The sequence below is a fragment of the Lutra lutra genome, chromosome 6, assembly GCF_902655055.1.
Source record: "Lutra lutra chromosome 6, mLutLut1.2, whole genome shotgun sequence".
Classification (NCBI taxonomy): Eukaryota; Metazoa; Chordata; class Mammalia; order Carnivora; family Mustelidae; genus Lutra; species Lutra lutra.
In genome coordinates this window covers 33974975-33998098 of record NC_062283.1, presented here as the reverse complement: position 1 = coordinate 33998098, position 23124 = coordinate 33974975, and the positions used below count along the sequence as shown (strand labels likewise).

Sequence of the window (23124 nt, the reverse complement as noted above, 5' to 3'; positions counted from 1 at the left end):
TGGAGACATACATACATTGGGTTCAAGGGCAGCCAGCAACAATCCCCCTCTGGGGAGGCTAGGGAGAACAAGCCCACCCCGGCATGCCATGTAAACGAGAGCGCGGCCGACCTCTCACCTGCAGCCAGCAGGATTTGCACCACATCAGTCTTGCCAAACAGAGCAGCCTCATGCAAAGCACTGCCCTTCTCCGTCTGGAAGGCAAACGAGAGCGCAGAGCAGCATGTCATCAGAATAGTGACCCAGGTTTGGCATGGCTCCACATGACAAATGGAATACAGACAACGGGAAGGAGTGTAAAATCAACCGCACAAAGTCCTCTGTCATTATCTTTCCCACTTTTCTGGTCTGGATTCTGGAACCACAATCGTGGCCCGGAAGTGAAGTGTGTTTGAAGTGCCACCATCAGGCCACACAGGAATTACTGTATAGCAACCCCGGGAGCCACCTACTGGTGAAGCTCCTTAGGCTCTGGCCCTTCCCGGGAGGGGGAAGAGGTGGGGGGAGGAAAAATCAGAAGAAAAGTAGGAGAGTTGGGGATGGGTGGGAAACAACCAACATCTTAACTTCACGTGTGGTTTGGTGCTTTGGTCAATGCAAAAGCTAAGGAATAGTCATTCATCAGAATGGACAAAGCTAACTACGCGGGGAAACGCTAAGTCTCTTGTTGGCAAGATCAAATCGATGGGACTTTGTAGGTGGCAAAGAGCAGCAGTGGGAACGCCTGTATAGGAAGATAATGAAATTTTTCTAATTTTGAGAGAGAGTCCACAAGCACATCTTTTCAGGGCATAATGACTATATATTACCCCTGAAAAGGAAAAAAAAGGCAACAACAAATCAGTAACAGACTCACTTGAGGAGTTTGTCTCTGAAGTTTCACATGAAAATGAGTCAACGGATGGAAGCATCTGAGACGGGATGTGAAACGTGCTAAATAAGAACACAGCCCAGCAGCATGGTCCTTGCGCCTCTCCCACCACGATGCGGCCCCTGGAGCCCGGGGGGTGGGGGAAGCGACTGCCCAGCTACCTGGTAGTTGCTGTCCATGCCGGCATCCAGCAGGACCTGCACCACAGCTCTGTGGCCGTTCCGTGCCGCCAAGTGCAAGGGCGTGTGCTTCCTAGTGTTGCAGCCCAGGAGGTTGGGGTGCGCGTTGAGGAGCATCTTCACCACCTCCAGTCTCCCGTACAGAGCAGCCAGGTCCAGGGGCGTCTCGAATTTGTTGTTGCGCATGGTGGGGTCTGTCAGCTCCTCTAAGAGGACCTTCACCACCTCCGTGTGGCCGTACTGCGCGGCGCAGTGCAGGGCTGTCTCATTGTCGTTGTTCTAAAGGATTGACAAGCAGATCCTGTCAGAAGGGCACCTGGCAGACTGGCCTATGACTGGGACGCACACCCGGAAAACCGCTGAAATTTAAACGAGAAAATAGCAGCAATATTTGGGGACTACTAGAAGCCGGTGAGAATGGACAACAAATGAGGCCAGCTACTCCGATCAGCCACCGTGTGCCCCAGTTACTGCCAGAACGGGGGCTGTGGTGCCCCTCAAATTTACCATCTCCTGTGCGCCATGAAGGAAGTGTCCGCGGGCTGCAAGGAGAGTGAATGGGGGAACGCGGCGGGCCCCGGGCAGAGGCCCCCACACACATGAATGCTGATGATATCACTGCCATTGACTCATTTTAAATTTCAACTGGTTTTACAATTTATGTTCCATCAACCCTGGAGTTTCTGATTCTGGTTTTGTTGACCATCCACTGCCTTACAGACAAGCATTTTTTGAAAGAGTTTATTATCTGCACAGCTTCTTGCATGCAAATCAACCAGCCAACAATCAAAGTAAAAGAGCAGAGCACCAAAAGTTACTCTCGGAGATCTCAGCCAACAGCCATTTCCCAGGGAGGGCGGTGCCTGAGCTCAGTCACAGAGGAGCCTGGGACCCTGATGTCACCCTGTGCCTACCCTAGGAGCCTGCACCAATCAACGCATGCGCAAGCGGCCACACGGGGAAGTGTTGCCTGTGTCCCAAAGGCTCAATGAGACACAGGAATGTTTTGTGAGAGGTGCAAAATATTCAAAGTTGTAATAGAACCATCAGTTCAGATTCACAATCCCGGGGTCCTTGAATGCCAATTGTGTTTCAAACTAAAGACAGAACCTGGGACGAAATAGAAGTTTGTGCTCCATCCACCATCAGAAGCAAAATGCTAATCATTCCAGTTGTGCTTCTTTTTTTTAACTACTACTGACAATGTATAATCAGAGCAGGAATAAAGTAATTTCCATGACCTCTCCTTTTTTAGACGTACTAATTAAAATAATTCTCCCACCAGATTTTGAGATTCCTAAATTGATCCAGGAGGCTTCTGCCACTTTAGGGGAACCAAGCTGATGAGGTGGTGTGTCCATCAGGTCAATATTGTGCACCTCTCAGTGACCAAAAGGTAAGAAGTGAAATGTTTCCACAATTGCTTTAATTCTATTAATTACGTTAAAAGTAACAGACCAGGAGTTACCCAAACATGCATGCAATTCCATCTGCTTTTGATCTGGCATTTGACTGCATCATTTTTTCCAGCTACACCAAGTGCACCACAAAGATCTAGAGCTGCTGGGAGTGAGGCCCCCAAAGGCCAGAGTGATAGCAAAAAAATTTTTTTTGATGAAATAAGGACAGAAAGGGCGGTAGCAGGAGCCACATGCGAAGATAAATGCACACAGATAAACAGAGGAAGCAGCACTGAGCTCAAACACAGCCCAAGGAGATCAGCAGCTGAAGTGCAGACAGCCTTCGCTGGCCACGGGACAGAGCCTGTTAACAATGGCCTCCTGTGATACAACTGGGCCCAAGGAGTGCATTCTATGTCAACCTAAAAGGTTGGAGGGAAGGGGAAACTCTGGGCAGAAAGCAAATCTTTGGGGTTCCCTGTGCCAAACCAACCACTTAAGATACCCATTTGGAATCCCCATTCCCGAATAAGCCAACTCAAAAGCTGTCGCTTCATGTTTTTGCCATGAGAGGCAGCTTCATCAACAAAACACACAGGGGCTTGCTTTACAGTGGTTCAAGGGCAGAGTGGCAACCCAAAGAAATTTTAAGAGGATTCTCAGGGTTTTACATCTCAATTAGCAGGGCAGAGAAAGTCAGCTTATTCTCATTAAAAGCCCAGTCCAGAAAAACTTATTCACTCTGAGGCAGACACTGCTGTCTCTTTTCTATCCAAGCTATCTCCCAACAACCAGAATAATCTGTCCTCGATTTTGTAAAAAGTATGCCATTAAGGTCCGAAGAACTGTAAAACTCTAAGCTAGCCAGCAGGAGGAAAAAAAAGAAAAATCTTGGTTTGTTGTTGTTGTTTGCTAGAACTAAGGCAGCTACCACAAAGCTGCCTTACTGAAAGCACGGTCTTGATCACTACCAGGTAAATTTCCTGCCTCTGTTAAAAACGGCCTAACCACGTCTCTGCAGAATGTTATATTCAAATTAACAGTGTAGAAAGTATCTTTCTCATGGTTCAGTCTTGCCAGACATGGTCTGATAATTATAATATTCCTAAGTTGAAGTCTGCGGTGACCCCATCTCTCGACTATTGAACACAGGCCATCACAATGAGCTCTTCCTACCAGCTCCCCTTTGGACATGACAACTACCAGGGCAGGAAGTCATTAGTGTTGATTCAGGGACCCACAAGAAAGGGAGGGATTCCAAGGAGAGTACCGACTCCTCAGGACCTAGAATCCTTCTCTTTCACATCTTCCAAATCCTACTACAGGTGCTCCTCACACCTCAAGAGTTCCCAGAATCATATTGCTATGTATTTGTACTGAGGATGAAGACTTCCTCCAAAATCTTTGCACACTCTCCATTCTTGCCTGTCTTGAGACTCACTTCCATTTCTCCTTGCTACAATCAGTACCTCTAAGAAAAAAGACCCCAATACTCTTTAAGTATGGAGACCCCATTTAATATGTAAATCCATTCGATTTACATATTATGTAATATTACATATTATGTAATATTATCTACATGTTTATGCCTATCTACCTATCTCACATACACATAAACTACAAGCAACAGAAAACTATACAGAAACATTCTGGTGGCTCTTCTCCTCTTGAAACTATTCTAAGCCAACACTTCCCAGTGCTTAGACTGCAGCCCAACTGTACTCTTGACCACTGTTGATAGACACCAAAGTTGGAAACAACTGAGCTCTCTGTAGCAACAATGGTGTAGGCTTCAGAAACCTACCAAAATTGGAACAAAAGGACAGACTGGACCTCCTGAGATTTAGCAGACACGGCAGAAACATGAGAATTGGGTCCATGTAGAAGAAGAGTGAGACTTACTCTGTAAATGCTCTGGAAGGCAGAAACCTGATCAAAAGATGGAAAGTTTAGGAAGACAGGTATCGCCAAGCGTAAGAAACAAAAAATCAGTGGAATCCAAAAAGAGGCTGCCAAGTAGGAAGCCTGGTTGTTACCAAGAGAAACAAACAACCAAATAAAGCAAAGGGCAGACAGCTCACCTTTCATGTGAGAGAAAAGGATTCCTGCTCTGGATGCAAACGTGGCCTAGATCAGTGGTTCTCAAACTGGCTTCATTTTGGAATTATAAGGGAGCTTAAAAGTAACTGAGTCCCACCCCAGACCTGCCAAGGTAGCACCTCAGAAGTAAAGCCCAGGAAGACTATTATTAAAAAGCTTAACAACCTAGCCTGCACCACCTTGACCAAGCATTCATCTAACAGTGAGACAAACTGACATCACGTGCCTCATAACGTGAAGGAACGAAATATAACATCACCCCTGCAGCGTTCCTGCTAAAATTGTAGGGCCTGAATGGATCAGATTCAGGAAATAACAGGAAATATGTGGAAATATCAGACAAACTTAAACTGAGTGATAGTCTACAAAATGACTGGTTTGTATTCTTCAATACCATCAATGCTGCAGGTCTCTGTGGCAATCGCCTAGTGGATTCAGCTGTTCGCTGAATGGTTGGTTGGTGGTTCGGTCCCACCCAGGGATGTCATGTTCGTGGTTCCTAGTCATAAAAGACTAAGGGCTGAGGAAGTGTTCCAAATTATGTGTGATCCTGGACTGGACCAGGAAAAAAAATTGCAATAAAGAATATTATTGGGGAAATGGGTAAAATCTGAACACAGATTCTGTATTAGATTCCAGTATTGTATCAATGTTGAATTTCTTAAATTTGATAACTGTACTATGGTTGTACAAGTGAATGCCCTTGTTTTTAGGAGATACATGCCAAAGTATTTGGGGTCAAAGGGTCATGATCTCCATGACTACGTATCAAACAGTTCATCATCAATTAAGCAACAATATATCTATACATTTGAGAGAGAGAGAGAGAGAGAAAATGTGCATGCAAATGAGACAAAATGCTAACAACTGGTCAATCTAGATGAAGAGTGCAATGCAGTTCACTGCATTATACTTGCAACTTTTTATACTCTAAAAATTGTGTCAAGATAAAGTTTTACAAAAGCTTGCTGGGTGATTCAGATGCAACCAGTCAAGCTGATCAGAATGTGGAGACAACTGGCTGAGACAACTTCCAGCCTCTTCCAGCTCTGAAACTTAATTATTTTTAAGTGGACAGGGAAAGAGATATACCCTAAAACTAATTTGACCATTGCTCACTTTACAATATTCAGACTAATTTAAAATTATTTTAAAAGGGAGAAAATAAACGATTTTAATAGTTCCACCATAGCTACAGATAACCTACATTTGAGACTGGTGTATGCTGACTTGTTGAAAAAGGAAAGGCTCCATATGTCGAAGAGGAAGATGAAAACCATCCCTGCTCCCAGAACAGGCACCGGAGACTTTTTTTTTTTTTTTACAGAGATCACAAGTAGATGGAGAGGGAGGCAGGGAGAGAGAAGGGCAAGTAGGCTGCCCACTGAGCAGAGAGCCCAACTTAGGGCTCGATCCCAGGACCCTGGGATCATGACCTGAGCCGAAGGCACAGGCTTTAACCCACTGTGCCACCCAGGCGCCCCACACCTGAGACTTCTTAATTTCTACAGGTGCCTGATAGGACTCAGCACACAAAACAATTCCCAGACACAATCCAGGTCAATAAAAACCCACTGAATCAGGAAAAAACCCAGCGAGGTTCGATTCGAACCAGCTCAAAGAGAGTTTGCATTCATAGCAAAATCCAAACAGCTTTAGCCCTTAGTGCAATTTGCATCATTTAGCCTTTCGTGGGGGGGGGGGGGGGGGGCGGCTAAGGGCAGTGTTTCCAAAAAGAGAAATATGTTCTTATGCCATTTAGACCAATTTTCTTTTTTGTGTGGGAAATCAAGGGATAAGAAAATGTGCTTTAAAGAACCAAAGACTTACCCTTTAATCAGAGCTTTATAAGCTAACTAAACTAACTACCGAGTGCGAAAACAATCACTTCAAGGCACCTCCCCACAAAACAAAACCCTGACCAGACTAATTGAGCAATGTTTCATTAAGCTTCAATCCATCAGTAACAAAGAACAAATTCCAAAGTACCGCTTCAGAAAGAGCAGACTGTATATGCCCTTCAGAAGTCAGATCTCAAATACTACTAGTTATCAGATAGTTGTACTTAATGTGCATTCACTTACTTAAACTCCAAATGGTACACTGCACTTTACAGAAGAGGAAACCGAGGCTCACAGAACTTAAGTAACTTATAAGTCAACAAAACCAGTCAGTGGCAGCACAGAATTCAAACTCAGGCTTGACTTGAAAGGCTGTGACCTTTAATAAGAGTTTTCTCCACTACTACAACAAGTTTAAAAAAAAGAAAGAAAGAAAGAAAGAAAGAAAATGAAGATACGGTATCTTCCTCTTTTGAAAATTAGAAAACAGAATTTACAGAGAGAGGGCCAAGCAAAAGCTAATGCATTCCACTACCCCAAATCAAACTGCTTCTCCGCCATCAAGTCCCAACAGCTGAAGAGCACGGCCCACGTGGAGCTTCACTCACTAAATCAGCATTTCTCAAAGAATATCTGCCTTGCATTTGGAAACATGTAGAAGCACCTTATGTTTCCCTTCCCTGAGGCTACTGTGTTCCGAGCAAGGGAAAGGTAGCTAATGTGACTAACTGCACTGACTCAACCAAACTCCAGACTGGTGCCAAAAGCAAACCTCACCCGAGTGGAAACTCAGGTTAAAACCAGCAGGTGAGAGCACCAAGGAGAAAGGCTAACCAGCACCCACAGCTCTGCCTCCTGGTGTGGTGAAGGCCGGGGGGAGGGGAGGGTGGGACTCTGCGCCGTTCATCACCATGCCTAACCTGCCCCCCCCCCCCCCCCCCCCCCCCCCCCCCGCCTCACAGGGAGGGAGGCTCGAGGCCAGTGTCCTGCTTGACCCTGCAACTTCATTTCCTATTTCAGACCCCCTCCCAGGGGCAAGAGTGACCAAGCAGTGAGAGAAGCTGAGAGCTGGGGAGGAGCAACTGAGGCTTTAAAGTCCCAGGCAGAAAAGCACGAACTCAAGGAAATGAGGAATGAGCCCAAAGGGACAGCTTTTAAGAGTAAAATGGAGTCATCATACCCCTTCCCCACCACCTCCACTACTAGCTTATTGAAAATGAAGTTCCACTTCAAAAGAAATAGAGAAGCAGTATAAAAAAGATCTTTAAATCCAGTTAGTGTAATTTAATCATTTTCTGTGCTGATTAAAAAGTAAGCTAATATGTTTGACATCTCTTAATTGAATTTTTCTTTTTCAAATTTAAATGATTTTTAGCAATCACAATGGTAAATTATGCATATAATATGGTTCCTTCTCTTTCCCCATTTCGGCCATTTCTAAGCTTTTCAGACATTCCGGGAAAAGCACCCAACCTTTCCAGAATTAGCATGGGTTTTAAAAATAAAACCCAAACTCACTGAAGCTGCAATTTCCCATTCCCAGACAAGCCAAAAGCAGATGGGCTGAAGCAGACAATAGTCAGGGTGAAGATGAGGAGCCTGAGTGGATGAGAGTGGAAGCCAGAGAGGACCAAAGAGGGAGTGCAGCTTGGAGAAATGATGCAGAGAAATCCTGGCAGCAACGTACACACCTTGGCATTGATATAAGGGTCAAAGGGGCCGTACTTTTTGAATTCTTTGATCTCAAGAGCATTCTATAAAAAGGAGAGGAAAAGAAAATGTGATGATAAAATGGATGAAAAATATCAAAGCCATGCCCAGCCCCGAGGGGGTCCAACATGAGAACAACGTGGATCTGCCCTCTGGGAGCCTGGAAAGGAAGTTAATAGGGAGGCAGGCTTGAGGGCACAGCACTCATCACCCCCTCTTATCCAACCATCCAACTAGAACCACATTAACGGTTTTTAAATAGATCCATGTGGTACTACTACCTAGAGCCATTAGGTTCTTCCAGCTCCTGCAGAAGTCTTGCCCAGCCCTTGCCCCACCCAGCTGCCTGCCAGATACTTAGAACACTGGGTGGGGTGTCCCTATCAAGGGATACTCCAGGCAGGAGGTGGCGGTGAGCAGGACAAGCTAGCACACTCAGGTGGCCCAAAAATCCAAGCAGCTGTGTTTCAAGGCAAAAGTGAGCAAAGATAGGATTAGAAATGGTCGCCGAAAATTTCTTAAATGAGAAGGACTTTAATGGGTGACTAGTTGGTTCAACACGGAGGAATAGGAGTTAAAAGCAAACTTCCTGATAAATTTCCTCCAGTTAAGAGAAATTACAATCACTTTAGCCAGGAGGAGTAAAATTGCATTTAGATTCTAAAGCAGCAATTCTAGAGACGATTTTCATTCTTAATGTTATGACACAAACATCCTCATGGATGATCTTAAATTTCTGTGGCTTACCTATCCAGAAAATACAGTTTGAGAAGCGAAAGGGAAGCTGATTACCAGCTATACACACGCAATCTCCAATTTGAGAGATTTGGGAGCATTGTTTTAATTTTCTCCAACCTCAGGGTGAAGCTGCCCTTCTCTGAGTCAGTCTTAGTCCTAACTGCTCACTGAGAGTGTGCAGAGAGAGCCCTGCTGATAGATGGGCTCACAAGAATGATTTCCTATTTTTGGAGGAATAACCCTGACCTAATCCTACAAGTAATTTAACACTTTCCTCTCAGTAAAGTCATTAGGAAAATAGTCCTGGGCTTACTGAGAAAGAGCAGCATCTCTCTCATTCAAGCAACTAAGAAAAGCACCTGCTTCAGTTCAGAGCAGAGAGGAAAACAGAGTGGCCTGTCACACAGGGAAAACCCATCTCCTCTCAAATGGATACATGATCTCAGACTCAAACTACAGGAAACTGCATTTTATGAGAGGGCTGTCTAGAACCTGCATAATGCAAGCATAACTTTTCCAAAGGAATCAAGGTGAAAAAAGTGGAGGTATGGTATCAGAGAACATAAATCCATGGCCATTTGAAGGTATTTTTGCTCAACTGCTGCCTTTTTTTATTTTCTAAGAATTATCTCTGCTTTATCAAAACAGGGTCACTCTTAAGTTGACCTTAGGGGAGAGCATATAAATGATTTTTATTCTGCTCCATCACCTCTGGCCTCTGAGCTTACTCAGATGTTTTTATGAGCTCCTTTCTCAGTCCCGGGACGAGTCCTTCCACTTCTGCCAGCTGCGATGGAGGGAAAACAGCAGCAGGGTTGACGCAGCACTGATGCACGCCGCACGGGGAGGATCACCGCCTATCAGCTAAGGCCGAACCGCCATGCCGGTGGCATAAGCACTGCTTGTAATTAATTAAGCCTACCGCTATGAAATGGCCTCTAGACAATTTTACGGGATTTATGTTATTTCCCATTTTGCACATGAGGTATGTAGATCTTTATGATAGCACTACTCCAAATCTGCACAATTCAGATGCATGTAAAATGCTTCCTTGGGGTATGAGATCTCCCTGATGCCCTCAGAGGAGTAGTGCTTGGAGGAGGGGAACCATTTGTAGGGCCTGGAAGAGCTGGTTCCCTGCGATCTGCGCGGTGGAACTAAAACAGCACCAGGGCCGCCACGCTCTGGCTATAGCTGAAGGGAAGAACGCTTCTCTTCCTTCCGACCTGTTCGTTGACTCTGGTGTGTGAGGGCCCTTGATGGATGAGCAACCGCACTATCTGGGCATCTCCTTTCCAGGCTGCCAAGTGCAGAGGGTAACAGCCTTTGGAATCAGCCACATTGGTCAACGCATCGTTCCTCAGAAGAACCTCAACCACATCCCTAGAAGGCAAAAATCAATCATGAGTTTGCAGAACTCAGAAGGCTCTCCTACTTACAGCTCTTCACATCTGGGCAGCTGAATCCCTTTCAGATATTATCTCACTCGGCCCCCCTCTCTCTACCTGAGCTCATTGCCCAGTCTCTTCCTTTTATTCCATGAGCTGATAGGCAGCTGAAACATCTTGAGCCAAATGACACTGACTCATCACCTTGCCATTCTCTGGGCTTTCTAGACAATCCATCTCTATTCCATTATTTTGAAAATGTCTGGTTCCCTTGTCTAAACCTTACAATGTTGCCTTGTTTGTGATGTTTAAACAGCATTTGGGGATAAAATTTACATGAAAGTAGTCATGCAAGACAAATATCGTTATTCACCACATTATTCAGAGCATTTAGTGATGTGGGAGCTAAAAGCAGACAGGCAGAGCAGAATTAAAGTTGCTGCAAACATAAGCCAGACACATATGGTATCATTTGATACATCCAGAAAGAAGGGCTTGGCTTTCTCCTTGGTGACACTACTAATTAAGCAGATACAAATGTATAATTATCCCCATGCACATGAGGTCAGAGAAAATCCCCACTGTAAATAAAAACAGCATCTGGAGATAAACTTGGCTAACAAGATAAAGTCATTTAAGTATAAGATTTACTTTAATTCAGGTCACCCCCCCCCCCCAGTTATGGGGGGAGGGGTCTCCACAGAGTCCTTGTTAGCTTTGTCTAAGATGGCCATAGAAAAGACACAAGGATCATATTCAATACATTTCAGAGAAGTTTAATGTAGAAGGAAACAACCACCACCTCTTTGAGGCACATCAGAGTCCATCAGGCTGGGCTAAGCACTGTACAGGTGATACAGAATACCACCGGGGGCAGAAGGCCCTGCTCCTTGCTCAGCAAAATCCAAAATGGTTCCGATAATCCCACCTTCTGAAAACTAAACTTCTACTCTTATCTCTCAGAGCATGATGCCTCAAGTTCCCCTTACCACGCTCTGTGCTGCTACACTCTGGGTTCCATTCTTCCACATCCTGGCAAATCCACTCACTGTACTCCCTGGCTCTGCCTGCCCCTGGGCTGGGCCATCACATTCTCTCTCACATGGAGGGTAGTGCCCCCTGGAAAAGGCTGCCAAACCATTTAAACCTATGTCATCTTCTCTCCCACTCCCCCCAAAGCACAGCTTCTCCAGAAAACCTTCCATGTAAATCCCACCCAGCAACTACTAACCAATACCTAAAGAGAATTAAATAGGCTGTACAGGGGCACCTGGGTGGCTCAGATGGTTAAACATCTGCCTTCAGCTCAGGTCATGATCCCAAGGTCCTGGAATCGAGCCCCACATCAGGCTCCCTGCTTGGGTGGAAGCCTGCTTTCCCTCTCCCACACCCCCTGCTTGTGTTCCTGAGCTCGCTACCTCTCTTTCTCTGTCAAACAAAGAAATAAAATCTTAAAAAAAAAAAAAAAATAGGCCATATGATGATGTATTTTTCCCCTGAAAAAAGGTTATTGTTGTCTACCAGGCTAATTGTATGGGGAAGAGTGGCAAGCCAATAGAGTAAATAAATAAGTACTTTAAGAGAAGGGAAGTTTCTTATGACCACTCAATCTATATTCAGGTTACAAAGGTGCTGGTTACCTAAGAGATTATCCAGCCCCTTTATATCTGGCTGCCCCAAATGTGACCTTCACAAGCAGATCACTGCATGGCATTGTGCCGTTTCAAAGAAGAAAAGGACAAACAGAAGAAAAGATAAAACTTATCCTTTGGTTGAAGGTTTATAGGCAGAGGAGTAGGGAAGGGTGCTTAAATTATACCCTAATGGGAGACTTGGGAACTTTGGATGGACTGAATTTCCTTTGTTCTTCCCTGTTCCTCAACATTACTGCTTAGTAATTCTTTATGGAAATCAAAAAAGACGATCCAAAGGCCTGGGTTCTGGAGGGTAGGGCAGAAATACAGCACATGGATACTTACTTATGGCCATTCAAAGCAGCATGGTGCAGCGGTGTATACCCGGTGCTGTCAACACAGTTCACATTGGGCCCTCTCCAGATGCTATGGGGGGAAAGAAAAAAGAAGACTGAAGTCTCAAACCAAATTCAGAGCCAGCTAACTGCTTAGAAAAGAGTTCTCAGTGGTGATGAACCAAACTAGTTATATCCACATGACTCCTGAGAAAGGACAGCAGCTCTTTACTAGGGAAATGCATAACCCCCACGATAGGCAGGCATCAGGGGGTCCCCTGCTCAGCAGGGTCAGGTGTCCAGATAACAGTGTAAGCATTTAAAAGCTTGCTCTTCTGTACCCTTGTCGTCTTTTTCTTTTTTTAAATTTTTTTAAGTTGAATCCATTTTCTCTTTAGGCATATGTTTGAATTCTGCTCTACAATAAGCCAGTGAAGTATGACATTTTCTTTCATGTTTTTTTTAAAGTAAGCTCTATCCCCAATGTGGGGTTCGAACCCACAACCCCAAGAGCAAGGGTTGCATGCTGACTGAGCCAGCCAAGAGCCCCATGTACCCTTCTTATTTTTAACTACATTATTCACTCAATGTGGGACACGTACCTCTAAACACTCCCAGGACTGTTGCAACATTTCACTGAAAGGTCAGCAAAAATATCACTGAACCAACCCTTCAGCAAGTCACAGGTACTGAACACCCACCTCTGGTGGTGTTCTGGTGACTGAAGACTTAAGAGAGACTTCAACACAGACCTACAGATAATCTGGATGATTTAACCAGCAAGAACCAAGACGAAAGAACCCACATTAATAAAAGCACCAGGACACATGTGTTAAGATGTAAGAGACAATGAGGCTTTCCTTTCTGAATGTCTTATTGCTTAAAAAAAAAAAAAAAAAAGGAGAAAGAAAGAAAGAAGGAAAGAAAGAAAATAACAAGATCTAGAACTTGAGTGCTTTATTTGAATCAGAAATACTGTACTAGGAAGTGGAAGTGTCATCTAACTTAATCCTCAAAGCCTAATTCTTACTTCTGTTTCACACCTTACTACACTGGCCAGAGCTACTGCTGCTGTGTTTTGTTTTGGTTTTTTTTGAGAGAGAGAGAATCTTAAGCAGACTCCACACTCAGCACATAGCCCAATGCAGGGCTGGATCTCATGACCCTGAGATCATGACCTGAGCTGAACTCAAGAGCTAGACCCTCAGCTGACTGAGCCACCCAGGCACCCCTTGGCCAGAGCTTCTAAAACAATATTAAGTAGTAGAGGGCAATGTTGTTTTGTTCTTGCTTTTAATGAGAATGCCTCTACTGTTGGCAGTTGGTGTGAGGTAAGTACTCTGTAACACGTAAAGGAAGTGTCTTATTTTTTTCCTTAAAAAAATATTAAAAATAGTTGTACAGGGGTGCCTGGGTAGCTCAGTTGGTTAAGCGTCCACCTTCGGCTCAGTTCATGATCTTAGGGTCCTGGAATCGATCCCCGCATCAGGCTCCTTGCTCAGATGCAAGCCTCCTTCTCTCTCTGCCTGCTGCTTTGCTTGTGCTCTCTCTGACAAATAAATAAATAAAATCTTAAAAAAAAAATAGCTGTTTAAGGGCGCCTAGCTATTTCAGTCAATGGAGCATGTGACTCTTGATCTCAGGGTTGTGAGAGTGAGCCCCACATTGGGTGCAGCAATTACTTAAAAATAAAATCTAAAACAAAAACAACCACACACTACTCTACACCAACCAGACTGACAAAAATGAGAATAAGAAGTATTTATAAAGACAAGGAAAACAAGCACTCTTATATACCACTGGCATGGGTTTGAACTGGTGAATTCTTTTGGGAAGACAATTTGGCAGCATCCACCAAACCAAAAATAGGCATTCACTTTGAGCCAGCATTTCCACTTCCTGGCAACTATTCAGCAGAGACACTCGTACACATGCACAAAGATACACGCTTGTACAGGACTGCTTCACTATGAGAACAAAAACTAAACACTTCATGTCCATCAACAGGTGGGCACTTAAATACCAGGTATGCCCGTATAATGGATTGCTACATAACCATTAACAACAACAACCACAACAAAGGGAAGAAAACAAGTTGGACCTATGTGTCCTGACATAGAAAGTTTTCCCCCAAGACATACTATGTTATGGATAAGTGAAAAGAAGTGGTCATTGTGTTAGGACACCTGGGTGGCTCAGTGCGTTAAAGCCTCTGCCTTTGGCTCAGGTCATGATCCCAGGGTCCTGTGACCAAGCCCTGCATTGGGCTCTCTGCTCAGCAGGGAGCCTGCTTCCTCCTCTCTCTCTGCCTGCTTCTTTGCCAACTTGTGATCTCTGTCAAATAAATAAATCTTTAAAAAAAAAAAAAAAGTAGTCATTGTGTAGCACACAAAACAGGAGCCCTTGCTTTAGAAAAGTGTACATACACGCCCATATGGTGGACGGTGATGGGCAAAGTGCTTGCCGATGTTGCCAGTGGTCACCTCTGGGAAAGCAATGTGTGTTGGGGGACACTACAGATGGTGAGGAGGGACTCCCATGTTCCGCTCAGTATTCCACCACACTGTTTAAAACACAATGAGGATGCATTCATGTATTTTTATAATAATTTTCTAAAAGAAAGAGGGGAAGGGAGCACCTGGGTGGCTCAGTGGGTTAAAGCATCTGCCTTCGGCTCAGGTCACGAACTCAGGGTCCTGGGATCAGCCCTGCATTGGATCTGCTCAGCAGGGAGCCTGCTTCCCTTCCTCTCTCTCTGCCTGCCTCTCTGCCTGCTTGTGATCTCTGTCAAATAAATAAATAAAATCTTTAAAAAAAGGAAAGAAAGAAAGAAAGAGGGGAAAGAACCTGTGCACAGGAAAAAGAAAACCAAGAAAAACTTCAAACTGTTACTGCTAAATGGTTGTATATATGTGACCTGGGCCACTTTAATGAGCAGTCTACATTCAGTTTAAAATCTGAAGATAAATTTTAAGTGAAAGGAGAAGATACGCATGTTCTGGTATCCAGGCTATTCATTCATTGTCAATTAAGCAGGCAGGTGACAGAGTCAGAAGCCTTAGGTATATCCTGACATACCCACCCTCCACTGAGCTGGGATTCCTACAGCACCCTCCAAACAAAGGGTTAAAAGCAATTATGTCTGTCACATGTGTACAATAACCTCATTTTCTAGATCAAAAACTGTATGCCTGTAATCTGGCAACAATGAGAAGGACCGAAAGTGAAACAGGTCTGGAAAAACCAGGAGGTAGTTTTCACACTCATTTTCAAACTGACCCACCAGACGAAACATTGTCATTCTATCAAAAAAGAGGTGACACTAAGAATCAAAAAACAAACTCTTGGCCCCAAAGCAGTGGCAGATCCCAAACTCCCATTTATAGAGCTCTTGGCACTTGGCTGAACAACGATCTAACTGGGATGACAAGGGAAGGTAAAGATGCAGTGGTACAGCGCTGGAATAACAATCCAACAGCAAGATGACGAGAAGACGCCAACAGGAGCTGGGAAAAAGAAAGTACCAGGACTGGGTCAGGCAGTCAGGAGCACAGGTCTGTCAGCCCTGAGGACTCCATTAGGAATCTGCTAGCTCCTTAGTGATCTCAAGCCAGGCCCCAAAGTAACCTGAAAACTAAGACTTAAACCGCCCTCACTTAAAAAAAAAAAAAAAAAAAAAAAAAAAGGCAAGACTGAGCAAGCCTTGTTTCACTCTCTAACTTTTACCTCTACTTGGATATCCTTTACCAGCACTAAAACTCCCTCAAAACAATTGGAAAAGACGAGGAAGAAAGAAAAGGCCTTCCGTGCATAAATTGCAACATTTCCAACCAGTAAGGTCGACCCCTCCATCCCCTGCTTTTTCTCTAACTAGCATTTCCTCTGAACGCCCATCTAGAAATTTGGGGGAATAGGGAATATATTAAATAACACCTAAATGAAAACAGAGAACTGAATCTCCCTGCTTAGAATTTTCGCTTCACACAGGATGGTAGTCATATCCCCCTCCACCCAAGTTTCTTCCTTTTTGGCAGCCCAAGAAAAGAGCTTTTGACAATCGGGGTCTTCCTCTCCATCACAGCTGTCCTAATAGGTTTTTCTAAGACAGTAAATGTCCAAGGGCTGCTCACCAACAAACAAAAGCAAAACACAAAGCGCCGAGAAAACCAGAGGGAAGATTCTTCAACCAAGTCTAACCTACAGAGATTGTACAGACATGCAACTGCTGCCCTTGATTCGTAGAACAAACCCTCACCCCACCCTTGACAGGTCTCAGAGGGGTTCCAGCGACCCCAGGGGAAGCAACTACAGGACCCAGGTTAAGAGCTGAGGTGCTCATTAGCTGCCTCCGCCACTTGTCAGTTGTAGGACAAGTGACTTAGTCCTTCAAATCTTCCTCTGCATCTGCAAATCCTACTGTGATAGGCTCCCCAGTGCTTCAGTGGCTCAAGGAGATAAAGCATTAGGGTTGGGAAGCCTAAGACGTGTCACAGCAACCCAACCACACAGACATGATGCTGAGCACAGGAAGCCGTGCCGTCTGGGACTCAGAAGCACCTACGTTTGGAGAAGGCATCTAAAGACACCGGAGGGCAAGGAGGAACAGGGCTGATGAGAACCTGTGGCTGTTGAGTCCCACCTCAAGGGCCTCTCTCCGTCCATTTACAAACTGACTACACCCTGATCCACAGCAGATGGCAGTCTGGATCTGGAGGCAGTGATGAAGATCAGGCCAGCCATACAGACACAGTCCACTCTGTACAGTGGGACAGGTGCTGAGCGAGGGCCTGGTTGGAGGGCTGCCTGTGCATGTAGTCAATAGATAGGTCAAGGGTGCCCTCTATGCGTCAGGCACTGTTCCAGGGCCTGGGAATGCAAATGGGAAAAGATGAAGTCTCCACCTTTGTGGATCTTGAATTGGGGAGGGGTGAGCAAATAAACAAATAAATAGAAATACGGTAGCAGGCAACGGTCCATGCCATAAAGAAACAAAGCAAACAGATCAAGCAGAGTAAGAGAGTAAAATGTAATGGGACAACACTTTAAATAAGGTCCTCGGGAGAGACCTCTCTAAAAAGGCGACCCTGGAGAAGAGATGTGAACAAAGTGAAGGAAGAAGCAGTGTGGGTGTCTGGGGAGGACAGGTAGAGAGAACATCAGATGCCAGCAGCCGGAGTATAAGCAGGCCTGGCGTGAGGCTAGAGAGTGAGGAGAAGCAGGGCACTCTGCCTGCAGGGAGCAGGTTTAGGGAGGCCCCCCAGAGGAGCTTCAGCTATAGGTTGGGCTTTGGGGAAAGATACGAAGTCCATACTGAAGGGGGGGGCACTTGCCAAGCAAGAAGAAGGGGCACAGACTCAAGTTCAAACCATGATGATCAACACTAAATCTCTAAAAGGGAGCCAGGGTTCCTAATACCTGAATTTTGTTGTCCATCGAGAACACCCATATTTAAATCTACATATCACCCTTCGGACCTAGCAAAACTCAGGCACAAACCTGAGGTAAAATTGCTGAAGTCTCTGTGAAACCAAAGAAGAACAGGAGAAAACACATGGAGACACCTACTCTAGACCCAGAAAGAAGCCCATGTTCAAATACACACTGGGGCGTGACACCTTTCCTGACTGCATGGGCTGATACTAATCTCACCCATCTCAGATTTTCCAGATCATCGATGACACCTTCACCATAATTGATCACATTTGATAAATTATGATAAATTTATCCTATCTGACCAAATTTATATTTGACCAATTTATCATATTTGACCTTGAACCACTGTGAATTCTTTATGCCGCTCATCCACACCATATATTTTAAGCTCTTTAGGGAAATCCCTCATGTTTCCAAGAGCACAGCACTATGCAGGGAATTGGCTTAGGGCCATCAGTATGCAACTTCTAATACTGGGTTTTACCAACCTGCTACCTAAATGTGACATGGTCTCTATGACTCGCTATACCTGTGGCCATTAAAAATGGCAACGATCTCTTGAGGGGGCATAGACCAATACTGCATTTGAGATGTCTGCCCATAAAACACTGAGACAGAAGCACCCTATGGTAGAACCGAACTGCCCAGTCATTTTCATCTGTGACTACTCTACGGAATCCGATTTCAGGACCCAATGATACCCTAAAGCGGCTCTCTGCTAGCAGTCCCCGAGCGTCACGTGGTTGCCCAGCTACTTAACTGTTTACTTTATACTGACAAGTAATGGCATCTCAACAGGCCGGCAGAGGGCCCAATCCAGTTCAGTTCAGTAAATGTTTATGCCCTATCTTCCATATGCCAGGGTGCTACCCAGTCGCCACACTTGAGTGGGGAAGTCAGACAAGTAAACAAATGACAATACCGAACAGTGTGTGACATTCTGGAAAAGGAAGTATGCAAAGCGTAGCTTATAGGGAAATGGAAATATGGGAGGCTTTGCAGAAGGGGAGATACTAGGGCAGAACCTTAAAGCTCAGAAGGAATCCACCAGACCAAAGAAACAAAGAGGAAACACCTAAATTCAAGGTATCCCAAGTCGTCCCAACAAACTGGGGCACATGCAAGTTAACTGTGAGTGGCTGGGGCACACAAGTGAAAGGACGGTAGATGTAAGCAAGGAAAGGAAGGCAGAGTCCTGGAAATCACTGAAGTTCTGAGTGGGGAATAATCAGATGTATATTTTGGAGAAATCCTTCTGTTGACAGCTGGGAGATGGGAGCCTAGATGGCTACTTGGTTATTCACCATGCTATTGTGACGGCCTGATATATTTCGGAATTTGAAAAAAAAAAAAAAATCATTCTGCTAAGCAGTTGTGTAGACAATGGAGAGGAAAAAGAGCGTGACTAGATCCAAGGAGCTCAGCTGGAAGTCAACAATTCAGGCATTAAGTGAGAACCTGAACGAAGGCAGGAAAGAAGAAAAAGGTTAGAATCAACAGAAAAGACAGGATCTGGTGACTAAATGATGGTGGGGGCATAAGGTGGGTGAGAAGTGAAAAATTCAGTAGACAGAAAGTAAATTCTGGAAGAAAACTGGGGTTGCCCTGCTTAGTGATGGCGATGCTGTGGGGTAGGGGGGGGAAACAGGGGAAGGAAAGAAAAGTTTTGTGTTGGATTAGACAGCACTGAAATGAATTTGGACTCCCACATGTAGATGTCCAGTCAGCAGGTGTATATGAGGGTCCAGAATACCCTATGATGGTTACATAGTTTAAAATGATAATGTTCAAGTGTTTACATGCATGCATGTTCCCCATACTCAACCTCTACCACCATATTATGCAGTAGGAGAGTACATAGTGTTGTTTCCATCTTATCAGTAAGAAAACTGAAGTTTGACTGACTTGCTAATCATCATACAGCTAATTCATGTGGCACTAAAACAAAATTCCATGTCTGATAGCTAGTGCATGTTTTTTTCCAGTTTTTCCAGGATCTTGAACTTGACTGTTGAGAGAAAACAACTTGGAGCTCTGTGGGTCTTCCCCTGCATTGATTCTCAGGAGGTCAAAGACTCTCAGAGCACTAAGTCAGGAAAGGGCCTTCTCTAGCACTGGCTCTATGAAGAGAGCGCAATGGCAAGACACATGAGGGTAAGAGAGATTCGGAGCAGTTTTCCATCCAGTTTCATGAAATCACTACAGTCTAAATAGTCTGTCTCATCAGCCTTTTTCTGCCAAAGGCCTTCGCTGTTTTCCTCTGAGTTATCCCTACAAAGGCAGATTTCCTTCTGAACCTCAGGAGGGGCTGGCAGTTTTCCAACACAATGAAACACTATCCAAAGCCAGTCTTATTTTAAAAAGAATTCATCTTACTCAAACAAATTTGACACATCCTTACTAAAATGCCTTCTACATACTTAACTGTAGAGGTTTAAAAGAAGAGATAACAAGTCCCCATTGTCAAAGAAGCTTATGATCTTTGGAAAAAGACAAAACTTACCAACATGAAATAATTAGATACAAAACCTCCAAAACAGTGCAACCACCTCTAAAATCTAGTTAACTGGGGAGAAGTGTACATGTATTTTATTTCTGCTAAGCCCCAAACCCCATTAAAATGCAAGTGGAAACACACAAGCAATAGGAGAAAGAGAACAGTGAACATAAAAAGTCAACATTTTTTGGAAAATGGAAAGTAGAGAAGTTAGCAGAACTGAGAAAGTGAATCCTTGTGGCCATACGAGGGGATGCCTTTTTGGCCTTCACACATACAAACCCTGGGAAGCCTCTACATATACACACATATGTACCCTGAGAAGGCTCAGGGATTAGAGGTACCAGGTGGTACATGAGGCCAGGGATAAGGAAGGGCTGAAAATAAGAACTTGATACAAATTCTGTTTATAAGGAGGCATCAGACCACTAAATCTCTGGTCCCATCTAGGGCAGCCTGTAGACAATGATTCCCCATGTCCAGGCAGGAGAAGGCAGATCTATTCAGTGAAGAAACTGAATTAGATGGGCTCCAGCCTTGGGGACATCAGGAACAGCAGAAAGCAGAGAGGCACTGTACTGAAAACAGAAGTCCTAAAAGATCCTGAAGGACGTGATCTCAGCTCTGCTCCCAGAATGCTGGCGGCCCCATCCCCACCCCCAAACAGAAGGCTGGACCAAGCACTCCACAGAACAATTCAACAGATCTTGACTTTGGAGGACCTCCCATCAAAGCAGGTGGGTTCCAGCCCAATCACCCTATATGATATAAAAGCCATCCTTGGCAAGTTCTTCCCACTTCTACCCAGACCATGCAACTGGCTCTTTAGTGACCCGCTCTTAAATGAAAATGACAATCAAAGAGGACCATACATTGGAGGAAGGTGTTCAGCATGAAATGACAGAGCACGATACAGAAAAAAAGGGACTCAGAGGAACAGAAACAGAAAACCAAATAAAATCTCAACCCAAAAAAACAGCAACAACAACAAACCATTATCACACAAGAACAGGATTAGAAAGAACTGCAATAATCAGTGCAAAGTTTTGGAAATTAAAAAATGATAGTAGGGATAAAAACACAATCAAAGAGCTAGAAGATAAATCTGAGTAAATCTCCCAGAAAGTGTAACCAAAGAAAAAGATGGGAAATTTAAGAGAAAAGATAAGCAGATTAGAAGACCAAGAGTTCCAGAGAAAAGAGAAAAAGCAGAGAGGAGAATATTATCAAAGAAACAACTTGAGAGATTTCCCTAGAACTGAAGGATATGAATTCCCAGTTGAAAGAATCCATCTTATGCTCAGTACAATGAATAATTTTTAAAAAGACCCATCCCCCTCAAGGCACACTGTGAAATTTCAGAATACATTTCAGAAGTCACGGGATAAAGAGAACACATTTTCCAGGGAGAAAAAAGTTCACACACAAAGGATCGAGTGGCACCAGAATTTTCAATAGCAGCTCTGGAAGCTGTAAGACAAAAGAGCGATGCTTTCAAAATTCAGAGGTAAAGTGATTTCCAACCTAGAATTCTATAGCAGAAAAATTATCAGTCAAGTGTGAAAAGAGAATAAAGATATTTTTAGACAGGCAGGGTCTCAAATTTTACCTCCCACACACCCTTTTATCAGGAAGCAACTGGAGGATATGCTCTACCAAATAAATGAGCAAACCAAGAAAGAGGAAGACCGGCATCCAGGAAACAGGGCCAAAAAAAGGCAAAGGGGAGCAGTCATGCAGCAAGCCTGAAGTGTGGCTGGAGGTCGGAGGGCTCCAGGGGCCTGCCTGCGGGAGAAAATGAAACTGACAAGATCAACGGATATGTTGGCCTGGGATGTGGAGAATAACATTTAAGGACTTCAAAACTGTGGTTGTAGTTTGGGAATCAAGAGTGAGCTGGGCATTGGAAGCTCAGAAAACCAATGAGAGAGGCAGTTCATGTATTATACGGGAAAAAAAGATCAGACTGTAGTACACTCATTGGGTTAGCAGGTGGATAGTACTAACAGCCTTAGTAATATAAACAGGGGACGCTGGCAGAACAAAACATTGTGAACCATCTCAAGGATGGAGAGGCAGTGGACTGACAGAGTGCAACAAAGTTAAAACCTCTTCATAACAAAGACTGATAGAGGATGCCTAAAACTTAAAAACCAAGAAACAGCAGCATAAGCGTACTAATCCAAAATATGGAGGAAAGAGGTACAGAGAGCTAAGAGCTGGAAATGGCTGCTTTCCTGGAAAGGAATGCTGGGGTGCATCCATGGCCTTCCAGTAAGAACATCAGAAACGATTCTGCCACTACGTGACAGATGAGCCCCTGCCAATGTGGCCATGTGTTTTTGTGCTTTGAGCATGATGAGAGGCAGCAACTCTGAAGGGTTTGGTTTATTCCCTCATGAGAGAAAACACAAGCAGAAAGGCAATGCGCCCTTTTAACTTCACAGCTGATGGGACTCACACGATCAACTTGGAAGGATGGCCTCCTTGGTCCACAAAGCCAGCAGAGTGCTTCCCTGCCTTCTGCCAAGGACAAAGGTGCTCAAAATAGACACACTGCTTAAATCCCATCCTGCTCTCCACAGCATTCTCCTCTGGGCCCTTCAGCTTCTAATCGGTAACTGGTATGGACACACCCAACGCCACACACATGTAGGGCTGCAAGTTGCTGGAGAGTAGAGAGACTGTGAGCCCTCGGACAGTCACCGTAGGAACAACTATTTTCAGTCACTGCTACCTTAGGCAAGCCTAGCGCAGCCTCCCCACCCAGTGCCTATAGCAGGGAGGGGGAATCTGAGCAGCAGCGTGAGGGGGTGCACGGTGAGACCGCTGTTTCATACGGACATGGACGTGACCATGTGGGAGGCACGCTGCCCCGCAGCAAACACCACTACAGGAGTTCTCTGCTGTTCCTACACGGTATTCATGAGGACCAATGTATAAATCAAATTTCTACAAGCCCTATTTCCCCCATGGTTTCCATGATTACTTGGGGGGG

General features: G+C 44.6%; 1 protein-coding gene across 11 annotated transcripts in view; it reads right to left on the bottom strand.

The window, feature by feature from the left end:
* The window catches only part of ANKS1A (ankyrin repeat and sterile alpha motif domain containing 1A), a 179362-nt gene that overhangs the window by 96583 nt on the left and 59655 nt on the right, over positions 1-23124 (bottom strand). For 7 of the 11 annotated variants that reach the window (XM_047732923.1, XM_047732925.1, XM_047732929.1 and 4 more), the window contains exons 2-6: positions 12207-12287; positions 10066-10222; positions 8083-8145; positions 1033-1329; positions 119-194 (exon numbers count right to left, since the gene is read on the bottom strand). In XM_047732923.1, coding sequence (XP_047588879.1) covers positions 119-194; positions 1033-1329; positions 8083-8145; positions 10066-10222; positions 12207-12287 — 674 coding nt within the window. The remainder of the gene's footprint in view (positions 1-118; positions 195-1032; positions 1330-8082; positions 8146-10065; positions 10223-12206; positions 12288-23124) is intronic. The other 4 variants (XM_047732927.1, XM_047732928.1, XM_047732933.1 and 1 more) reach the window with 2 other exon arrangements.